At 36.4% G+C, this 11,898-nt stretch overlaps 1 protein-coding gene across 1 annotated transcript in view; it reads right to left on the bottom strand.

Annotated features, from left to right (window-relative positions):
• Positions 1–5,671, bottom strand: part of GMNC (geminin coiled-coil domain containing) — a 37,587-nt gene extending 31,916 nt beyond the window's left edge. The window contains exon 1 of the mRNA XM_073904561.1: positions 5,623–5,671. Within this exon, the coding sequence (XP_073760662.1) occupies positions 5,623–5,649 (27 nt within the window). The 5' untranslated portion in view covers positions 5,650–5,671. The remainder of the gene's footprint in view (positions 1–5,622) is intronic.
• Positions 5,672–11,898: the final 6,227 nt, after the last annotated feature.

Here is an 11,898-nt window from a genome sequence, read left to right as displayed (position 1 = left end):
AGAGGAGAGGAGAGGAGAGGAGAAGAGGAGAGGAGAGGAGAAGAGGAGAGGAGAGGAGAGAAGAAGAGGAGAGGAGAGAAGAAGAGGAGAGGAGAGGAGAGAAGAGGAGAGGAGAGAAGAAGAGGAGAGAAGAGGAGAGGAGAGAAGAGGAGAGGAGAGAAGAAGAGGAGAGGAGAGGAGAGAAGAGAGGAGAGAAGAGAGGAGAGGAGAAGAGAGGAGAGAAGAAGAGGAGAGGAGAGGAGAAGAGGAGAGAAGAAGAGGAGAGAGGAGAAGAGGAGAGGAGAAGAGGAGAGGAGAGGAGAGGAGAAGAGAAGATGAGATCTCTTTTTTTCTTTCAACAAGAGTGACAAATTAAGCAACATGAAAAGTGCTTGGCAAAGTAGAAATCACAAAACAAAATTGAGAGATTTACTATATTAAAGAAAGCATTTGTTTAAAATCATTCTGTGCTCCAGAAATGACAATTTTTTCAAAGTTGCTCTGTGTAAAGTGATTATCACTCCTGTGGCAGCATGATGGACACTCACTACATGGTATTTTCTTATCAGAATTTCTACTAGATGTAATGATCTGACAACTCCATTTAATCCTGTCAACAAAATATGTACAATTCATAGGACTTTCTTAAATTAAAATCCTTGTTAGTAATAGTCATCATACTAGTATTAGTCGTAATTAGTATTAGTCATAATACTAAGGGTACTTCAGTTTGAAAATCACAGTTTTATAATACAATTTACTGTAATATATATTAAGCATTAATGTAGTTTTCAATTATTCATCTTAACTTTATTGTTAATGACATTTCTTTGCTCACGATTTTCTTTTTCTCCACATACCTCCTTCTCTTGTGTACCAGGATACCACAAGTCGTCTTCCTCTTCAATCTATCTGTGACTTCAGAATCTCCATTGCCAACTCCTCTTCTAGCAGACCACTGGAATTGCTCAAGCTTTCAGTCTCATCCCTTTTCTTAGTCTACAAATTTTTCTGGAGCAAACTGAACCACCGCCATAGTTTCAATGATTTTCTACATCTTGATGACTTCAAAATTTATATATTTAGCCTGAGCAATTCCTGGAATCTCAAGGTCTGTATATTTATTGCATTCTTGCTATCTCCTACTTGCTGTCTTGGAGGCAGTACAGGCACCACTTGTCCAAACCTGAAGGCAACTGTTGCTATCCTTCTCAACCTTCTCCAGGTCGGTAGAGGGTAACACCACCATTCTGCCGCTCCAGCTAGAATCTATCAAGGAATTCATACTTGACTCCTCCCTCACCCTCACATTCTACTGTCAGTCATGAAGTCTCAATCCTAAATGACTTCCTAAGACTCCAGTTATTTCCATTCCCACCCTACCACCATGGTCCAACCTTCTGTCATTTCTTTATCTTGGACAATTCAGTTTTTAGCCTTGCTGAACTCACTCTTTAGCCTTGCTGAACTCAGAGATTAGTGAGTAATCTCTAGCAATTTACTGGCCCTTTAATAAAATTAGAAATCAGAATATAAACCAAAGCCAATACAGCTGAAAAAAGTAAAGCCCATGTCTACATGTCTAAGTAATAAATAAGCTAAAGAAAAAAATCACAACAAATATCATAAAAGGTTTAGAACTGAATAAAATAATTTTGCATAAAAATGTGTGTGAAATAAAGATTTAGAATTGTGATTCACAAGCTTAAATGAAAATACTGGGAAACAAGAAAAATCACACATTAACTAACCTTTTAATCCAAAAAAAAAAAAACAACCCAGAATAAAGTAGAATTTTAAAAAGTAGAAGAAAAGCAATTATAAAGAAAGAAAAGGAGTAATTACAACAAAGAACTGAAAAAATATCTGCTTAATCAACAAGCTCAATAGTAATTCTTTGAAAGAAACTAATCCAATAGACATATGTAGGTCCCTGATTATGAAAAGAGAGATTAAATTTTTAGAAGTAAGAGAAACCTATAACTTTGATATAACTGAGTTTTTTTTGTTTTTTTTTTTAATCATAACATACTAGGGTGCCTCACTGGCTCAGTCAGTTAAGCTTCCAACTCTTGATTTCTGCTCAGGTCATGATCTCAGGGTCCTGAGATTGAGCCCATGTCAGGTTCTATGCTCAGTTGGAAGTCTGCCTAAGATTCTCTCTTTCCAGGGTACCTGGATGACTTCAACTCAGGTCATGATCTCAGGGTCCTTGGATGGAGCCCATGTCAGGTTCCATGCTCAGTTGGAAGTCTGCTTAAGATTCTCTCTTTCCAGGGTACCTGGATGACTTCAACTCAGGTCATGATCTCAGGGTCCTTGGATGGAGCCCTGCTTAGTTGGTTGGTCAGGGCTCTGCACTCAGCAGGCAGTCTGCTTGTCCCTCTGCACCTCCCCTCCCTGCTCATGCTTTCTCTCTCTCTCTCTCTCTCTCAAGTAAATAAAATCTTAAAAAAAAAAAGATTCCCTCTCTCTCTCTCTCCCCCTCTCCCTCAGCCCCTTACCCCCATATGCTCTCTCTTTCTCTCAAGTAAATAAACAAATCTTTTAAACTCATAACATACTATGAATTTATTAATGCAAATATCTTTGGAAACTTGGAATGATCACTCTTTCAGAAATATGAATAAAATGACTCAAGGGAGGAAAAATAACTCAAAATACTAGATAACTTTTAAAGAAACTAAATACATAGTTGAAAATCCCCTTCTAACATATATACTGGGGGGGATGCCTGGGTGGCTCACTCAGTTAAGTGGATGCCTTCGGCTTAGGTCATGATCCCAGGGTCCTGGGATCGAGCCCCGCATCGGGCTCCCTGCTCAGTGGGAAGGCTGCTTCTCCCTCTGCCTGCTCTGCCTGCCGCTCCCCCTGCTTGTGTTCTCTCTCTGACAAATAAATAAAAATTTTTTAAAAAGCCTAACATATATACTGGGGCTCAGATGGTTTTATAGGGGAATTTTTAATCCAATTTTCAACAAACTGATAATCTCAGTTTATTGCAGGTAGTTGCAGAGAAGAGAAAAAGAGAAAAGATACCCCAATTCATCTTATCAAGCTAGTGTAACTGCCATATCCAAACCAGAGCAAGAAAAGCATAAGAAAGGAGAATTATTGACCCATTCCCCTAATAAGCATGGTTATAAACTAGTAAATAATACATTATAAAATCTTGCCTCTCTGTGTAACACTGACTCCATACTTTTGACCACACTGGCTCTCATATTTGAGAAATGGAATTTGAAAAGTTCCAGTGATATTTAATTGGACTTAACCAGACTTTTAGCCATTTTTTTTAATGCTCCACGAGATGTTTTTACCTTTTTTTTTTTTTTTTTTCCTTTTAGGATTTCACTAATTCTAGTAGTTTCCATTACCTGACTCTTTTCAGCTCTCTTCCTATGTTTGCATTCCTAACTTCTTTCCCTTCTGCCCCTTTATCCTGGGAATTAACACCTAGGGCATGACCTATTGCTCCTCTTGGTTTATATCCCCTCGCTTGAAGAGTGCACCATTCACACATGTCCAGCAATCCTCATAATATCAGTAACTCTCAGACTAAAATGTTTCCCCTCTGCTGATCAGAACCTAGATCTGTCAGATACTTATTCCCATTGTGCATATCACTCCACAAGTTTAATTTGACTAAAACTATACTATTTCCTCTGTCAAAAAACTGACTTCCAATATCTTTGTCTTCACATCACTTTTGCCACTGTCATGGTTTTTGCTACTAAGCTTGCCAATTTGGCATTATCATCTTGAATTTCTCCTTTCATTAGCTGCAGCCATCTGATTCAGTCCTTAATAATATATCTCATATTTGTCTCTTTCCATCTAGTCCTATTTCAGCTCTCATTGCCCAAGAGCCTGTCACGAATATAGAGCACAGCATCTTCAACAGCCTCTTGCTTTCCTCCAATCTGCACTGCTCACCACTGCCAGTTTTTTGTTAAAGCATCTCATTCATCATTACATCACCATTTTTTGTTCTTCCGTGGTTCACTATTTCTTATTGTAACAGGGCTGTGAGATGTTAAAATTCCTCAAAATCAGTTCTTAAAATCTAACTAACATTATTTCCCATTTCTAGTCTGAATATCTCTATGTCCCATAGTACAATAATCATAAATTAAATCATAAGTCAATCACATTGAAAGCTAAAATAAAGACCTCCTAGTTGAGAATTGTAAATAATATCTTTGGCTATGGAATCAATATTACATTTTTAGTCACATAATGTTTTATTTTATTTAAAATACATCAAAATTGAAAATTTGGAGAGATTAAACTGAAAAAGGAGTTTATTAATCAATGGGCATTTTTTAGCAGATTATTTTCTTGTTCTTTAAGTGTTAGCTTGCTTAATGACAAGTTGTAAAAAAAAATATTTTTTTTAGGTTGGTGACTAGTCTTTGAAAGGTAACATTTGGCTGTGATTGTTAATTTGTTCCATAGAGGATAGGGAAGCCGCTTGAAGTGTCTTTCTGACATTATCATAAAGGGGTTTATTAAGAAAATTGCCCGTAACTTGTACTAATCTGTGGTTTCTGCATTTTCCCTTTGGCTTATGCTTTCTAATTCCCTGGCCCCAAACCACATCAGTAGTTTCTTAATTTACCTTAAGCCACATATCATCATGACAATATCTGTTACTCAAGACCCCTGAGTCCCTTGCCAACCTTGTGGCTATTTAATATAATGGCAAAGATTATGTGATTGACAATGAAATTAGATCTCAAGCTGATACCAAAAACAGTGACCTACCCTAGGTAGATATCTAGATCTTGGGTTTGTTCTGCCCCTGTTCCTTACGTTGTCCAAAATTCTTAGATTACTTTACAAAAGGATTTCCTAATAACATCAAGTACAGCATTGCAATCACAATAGTCTAAGAGTAGCATTGCTTGAATAATAAACTGGTTTCTCTTTTATAATTCATTGTGACAAATTATTTTGTCTTATTTTTTAAATTTACCTTTTCTATATTCTTGTATGTTTATATCCACAATCTTGGTCTCATGAGTATTGTTTGTAGAAACATAAATATTGTTTGTTTGCCCAATTGCATTTTGTCCCTCAATTTTTATAGCAATTTTTATTTTAAGTGTATACATTAAGAACACATATTTTACTTAACTAATATTTTATTCCAATTTAGATAATTACATTATTTTATATAAATTAAAATAAAGTTCATGAAATTTAAGTTATAAAAAAAAGTATCCTCAAGTTTTTTCAAGTTTAGAGATTTATTCCCCAAATTCTTCAAAACAAGAAATGAGATTGCCAAATTTTGGCTATTAAACTTCAGGATCATATACACCTTTAGTATTAACTTCTAATCCTTTAAGCAAACTTATATTGATAAATTTATTGGAGTATCTACATAAATAATTTTGTTGAAAGAAGAATAATCCATTAGTGGTTCTTATTTAAATAAATTTAATAAACATGTACATTTTTATCAAAGTAATAGATATTTTTCCTTAATGGGAAAAAATATTTCTTAATTCTTATTTCCCTAGAACTTTTTGAAAAACGTTGTTTGCCAACTCTTTTTCATAAAGAAAATGACACTCTCAAACATTTATAGCCCCAAAGAGTAGATTGCAAATATAATTTACATGTAGCACTTCTTACCTTGAGATGAGATTTCTTAGCCAGCATCGTACACTGCTGTTTCTAACATTAATTTCTCATTGCCGGGTAACCTCACTACTACCTAAAAATGTGTTCCACTGACTCATAAACAATTATATCATCAATCCCCTCTGTGTGTAACAAAAGACCTTAACCACAGAACTGGGAAATAAAAGGAAGAATTATGCCAGAAGTAACAACGGTGCCAGAAACTGCTTTGCAGTGATTGGCTAAATGGGGCCAACCAGTTGAGTTTCATTCATCAGACTTGTTGAGTTAACCTTTACAAGCATTTTTTTTTTTTTCATTTTCTCTATTTTTCTTTTCTGGAGTCTCCTTTGATTTCATGCTGGCTTTTTAAATTGAGGATAAAGTTAATTCACTTAACAATGCCACAGCTGGAATTAAGTATGCTCTTCTCCTACCGCTGAGGGGAGGGGCCGTTGCTGGTTGGTGGTGTCTTATTGGATGCCCAACACCCTTGAGGGCTGTTGCTGAATCAGTGGTGCCTCTAGCGACAGACAAGAAGTTAACTAATTATGAACATATGGTTTGGCAGACACCTTGTTAGCTCGCTGCTGCGTAGGTGTTTGGAAGGAGGTAAAGGGGAAAGTTTGAGGTAGAAGGTGTGGTTAAAAGTCCCACTGACAAGCCTGGGGGAGATTTGATTGATCCTAATCTATTCTTTTTGTCAGGAATCAGCATGCTTCTGGCAGCAACAGCTTGGTAATAACAGAGATTTGTGGCCCTTAAGCTCTTGTGGTGATAGTCGGCACACGACCAGTCAACTGGCTCCTTACAAGGCCCCCGTTTAATTGGCCACAGTGGTGGGAAGAGAAATGAGATGTTAGGTCAAGGTACAACACATGGCCTACCTGAAAGGGTTCACAATGATCTGAGGCACAGATGTCATCTTTTATCGGCGTGATTCTCTTATGGCCTGATTGCCATAGGAGAAGCCTTGAATAAGGGCTGCAGGAGAGCCTTCAGTAAAAGCCATGCAAGTACACTATTTATACTTGAATTACCTAGAGAAAAAGGCAGATATAGAAAGGATAGGGAAGAGACATAGTAGACTAGATTGTGACTGGGTCTGATGAAGAATAAAGTGGATTTTTAATTGTATGAAAAGGAGGATTTCTTGGGAATTTATAGGGGAGAGCTTGAAATATTCTTTAAATTGTATGTCTGTCAGATAAATTGGAAAATCACACACGTCTGGTATTCAACTGCATAGCTGTAACCAGAAAGATATCTTTTCCATTATCCACAAATTTGTATACCATACTTGTACTTGGTATCCATCACTTATACCCATATATTTAGGGTGCTGTAGTCTCTGTACCATAAAGGCTTCCACTCAAAGTCAGTCATAATCAATAGGGATATCATCAGTTTTTATTCATTGACTCTTAGATCTGTTGTCTGAGTTTTTTCAACTTAATCTAAAACTAAATTCCCTGGATCCAAAAAAAGAAAAAAACCAAAAAATAAAACAAAACCAAAAACCCCCACAATGTCTATGGAGGATTAGTTTAGCTACCAGGAAACACTGCTCTTGAAAGATCTGCTAAATATTTTCAAATCTTTTTCCTTTACTTACTGATTTTCTTATAGTAGTTGCTCAGGGTAGTATAGATAATATAGATGTTTTACAGATCACTTCAAATAGCATAGATAATTATATAAAAGTGATTATGTAGCCTCCCTTACTAGAGTGTCACTAACAACTTTACAGTGTGTATTAGTGTATACAACTATACATCTCTCATAGATGGGAGAAGAGTTACCGATATGACCAAGTAGACTCATTTCTATGCTCTGCCATTACACAAAATACACATGAACAGTATTGTGTGTGAGTGAATATGTGTATGTGTGTGTGTGAATATGGTTATTGTTTTCCTGAGAATGGTTTATGCAGCCTTTCTTTTATAAATTTGCTGTAAATCATTTTAAATACCCAAAATTCTACATCTTGATGAAAATATAACCAGAGGAAACTTGGAATAAGAAAGACAAGAAGTGTGACAGTGTAGAGCATGGGATCTGCAGTTTGCTAGTTTGGGGCAAGGATGTAATATCAATGTGACCTTGAGAAAATTGTTAACTTCCTTATGTTATGGTTTCCTCATCTGTAAATAGCACCCGTCCTACCTGATTTACCACAGGTGGTTGGTGTAAGATTGAATTGAGTTAATGTACATAAAGTTTTTAGCATCAGGCCTGGCACAATTTTTGTGCAAATATATGTTCACTAAAAATGAGACAGTGTCATGCATTATTCTCATATAGTTCTGTCTTTAGGTGGCCTGACACCTCAGGGTATATTTCACAGAAACAGGGAATCCAAAAAAGTTGAGGATCTAGCAAGGCTAAAAACAGAACTTATTTAGGTCATTAGGTAAAGAAATCGCCCAGAGCAAAAGCGTTCAATAGGGTCTCTTAGGTGAAGGGAAGTTTGCTTCCAGCAACATACCTGCCTGCCTGCCCCACACTAAGAGGTGACACTGGGAACTCAGAGAACAGTGCTCTATCTCTGTAGAGCTTCTAATTTTTGAAAAACGCCTGTAATAGGGCCAAAAGAGAATGGGTTTTCATCAGACTACCTATGTGATTGGTCTGATTAGCTGACTGGTGCCACTTGATTGTGGTGCCCCGCCTACAGCAGGTGTTATATATTTGCTTGTGAAAAGAATCCTATTTTCTAGACCTTCTTTTCAGCTGATGGAAGTTTATTGAGCAGATCAATAATAAGATCATACCCCAAAGAGTCCTAATTCCTTAATGTTGAACTACTACTAAATCCACTTTTGCTTGCTTATTTTGTAGTGAACTGTGGGCCAAGTGCCTGCGATGTATTATTTTGAGACCTGGGTGCATAAATCAGTTCACTTTTTCTTATTTATATAAATGTCTATTACTCACCTACACCCTGGTAGTTTGCTTTATTGTTTGTTCTTTTATATTAAGCCATTTCAATCATTAAGATAGTTTATTTTAACGGAGAAAATATCTATTTGAAACTTGTATAAAGATAAAGCTTTCTATCAATATTAAGAATACCTGTGTGTTTTCCATGGAATCATGTGTGACATTTGGATTATATATTTTGCTTTTAACAGACAAATTAAAAAATATGCTTTCCTGAATATTATCTCATGTATTTTTATTCATTTAAAACATATATCCTTGGGGCACCTGGGTGGCTCAGTCGGTTAAGTGTCCAACTCTTGATTTCAGTTCTGGTCATGATGTCAGGGTCATGAGATTGAGAGCCCCACATCAGGCTCCATGGTGGGTGTGGAGCCAGCTTAAGATTCTCTCTCTCCCTCTCCTTCTGCCCCCCACCCCATTCTCTCTCCCTCTCTCTAAAACACACACACACACACACACACACACACACACACCATATATCCTCTACTTGTCCCCTTAGAAATAACTGCCTATAGCTTTAAGATTTTTCCAGGATTTACTTTAAACCAGAAGTGGGAATTTTAGGACCAGAGACTATTTGCACAAGGGAGCATTTAGACCATTTAATTCAACAACGTTTTTTATTTATTTTATGTTTACAGAAGAGAACCAGATTGATTACAGTGATGTGATGCTCACATTCACACAATTGAGACCAAACCCAGAATGTCTGTCACATGTTTCTTACATGAAAAGTTCTATATGTATATTTAAATTTTTAGAATAATTGGATAGAAATATACAGTAGACTTATGATAAAAAAATCAAGTTGTTATACTGTAATTTTATGTATAAATAAGAGAACCTTATCTTGCTTAGGGCATGTTTTGTTGTTTTAATGATTAGCATAGGAGCCATTCTTAAATCAAACTTCCTACGTTTATCAATTTTCTCAGGATGTCAAGACTTCATGGCTAGTAAAACTTTTTATTCAGTTGAAGACTAAACAAAACTAGGACCCTCTGATTGTACTTCAGAAAATATATAAGTGATTAAAGTTTTTCTCAGTGAAATTTTACCAGAATTCACAAAAATCATGATCTATGTTAAAGCAGACAAGGAACATCGTTATTTACTTGCAGCTGAAACATTTTCTGCATTAAGAATTATCTAGGCTAATAAAGGTTTTAAACTCCTTTCTGAGGGAGCCTGGGATTTCTCTAGTAAAAACCTAAAGTGGTAGTGAGGAACAAAGAGGTGACCAAACACACAGGCAGGCTTCTGACTTTCTTCACTCGCATTCAAAAGGGCAATATGGTAGTTTAAAAATATGTTCACAACTTCTCTGACACTCCTTTCTTCAAGAGATGGAGCCCAATGCTTCTGTCCTTGAGTGAGGACTAGACTTAATGACTCCCTTGGAACAAATGGATTTTGCCAGATATAATCACATGGGTCACTTTAAGACTTCCTCATGAAAAACATCATGGCTTCTGCCTTGCCATCTCTCTGGGAGCACTCATTGTGGAGGAAGCCAATAGCCATGTCTTGGGGACACTCAGGCAGCCACAAGAAGAGGCCCATGTGAAGAAGTACTGAGGCCTCTGTGAACGGCCATGTGGAAGCAGATCCTGCTGTTCCAGTCAAGTTTTAGGAAGACTGCAGCTCTGTCCTGTGGTTTTAACAAAGTAGGGCCACGGGTTCCATAGTTCCATTAAATATTAGTGAATACTTAATAATAAAAATAGCTCAGGGCTCAAATAAGTGTGAAGAAGTCAGAATAAACAGAGTTCAGAAGACTTCATTCCTGCAGAATTTCAAAAATTATTTAATATGTATGATATATATACATTGTGGCTCTGGGTGATTCTAGACCTAAAAGGACTCGACTGCCTTCATTTGATCCTAAATCTTGGTAGGATGCTTTTCTAAAATTTGTAGACCTGACTAGTAGGAATGAGCTCCTTACCACTAATTTGGTGGCAAGACATTCTCACCAATGGCTAAATGTTGGAGCCAGGTCAATCTTCCAATATAGTAACGGATTATACACATGCAAGTGATAGATATGAACAAGGTTGTCATACAAGTGTTCAGTGTAAGACGGATGTCTTAATAATATGTGTTTTAATAATACATTTTTTCCTATGCCATATACTCTCTTAAATGCTTCTGAATAATAAAACCTATTTTACAGATCAACAAACTAAGTTTTAGAAGAATGGCTACTTGCTTGAGGTAGAAAACTGTCAAAATGGTCCAGTGGGGGATTCAGTTTTTTCTCCATTATGCTCCTAGGCTGCCTCCATTATGATCCTGGCATACCCAACTCTATCTGGATTTCTCAACTTCTCTACTCACTCCAGTTACTCATAGCCCTGGACATACCTCTCTTCTCTGTCTCATCTCCTATTTTCCTCCTTTTTCAATGACTATCAACAATTTCTAATCTTTCTAACCAATATTTATTGATCATTTATCACACTTTAAGCAGTGTATTTACTATAATTGCTAATTTACTTGTGAAGAAACTGAAAGATAAGTAGTTTCTTCAAGGTCACACAAATTTTGAAGTTATTGGGGTTAGAACTTAGATCTGATTCTAGTACCCATGCTCTTCACCACTTTGCATATTTCCATGACCTATTTTATTCAAAGAACTTTCTCCTGCATCTGAATTAATGTAGCTCATATATTTTCTGTACCATTTGTAGGGTCCTAGCATACAGAACCATATTTCACTTATTAATGTTATGTAAGTGTCACTTTTTGTTTCATAGAAAATTATATATACTGTATGATTTCATTTTAAACATTATATATGTATATATACACACATAGTTTTAAGTAGTGTGTGTGTGTGTGTGTCTGTGTGTGATGTCACTTTTCAACTACATTATAGACTAATTAAAAAGTAGGAATTGCATCTTGAGGAGATACCAATGCCTGGCAAATTTAAGTAAGCTGGTTGGTGTGATGTGATATGGTGGAAACACTGTTAAGCAAAAAGAACCAAAGAAAGCACTTTTAATATTTCCTGAAGTTTCCATTAAACAGCTTTGATAGTTATGCTCAGAAAAAGTGAAGCTGTGATTGCTTTGTAATGTGTTCATGAATCTTAATGATCTGGCTCTCACTTCCTTTTCAAGTCTTGGCTTATATTTCCATCATTCACAGGCTTGGCGATTCTCTATCCACACTGCATGCTCTCTAAGTAAAACCACACTTTCCTTTGTTCTTGCATGTGCAGTGATTTGCTTTGTTTTGGTTTTGGTTTTGGTTTTGGTTCCCTGCCTGGAAATCTTCTACTCGTTCTTCAAAACCCAGATCCACAGTTCTCCTTTTGGCAAGAAAGCAGTC

The sequence above is a fragment of the Callorhinus ursinus genome, unplaced genomic scaffold (assembly GCF_003265705.2).
Source record: "Callorhinus ursinus isolate GAN/ISIS: 27379988/994484 unplaced genomic scaffold, GSC_fseal_2.0 scaffold1, whole genome shotgun sequence".
Taxonomy (NCBI): domain Eukaryota; kingdom Metazoa; phylum Chordata; class Mammalia; order Carnivora; family Otariidae; genus Callorhinus; species Callorhinus ursinus.
Note: the sequence above shows the minus strand (reverse complement) of the source record. Positions and strands in the feature narration are given on the sequence as shown.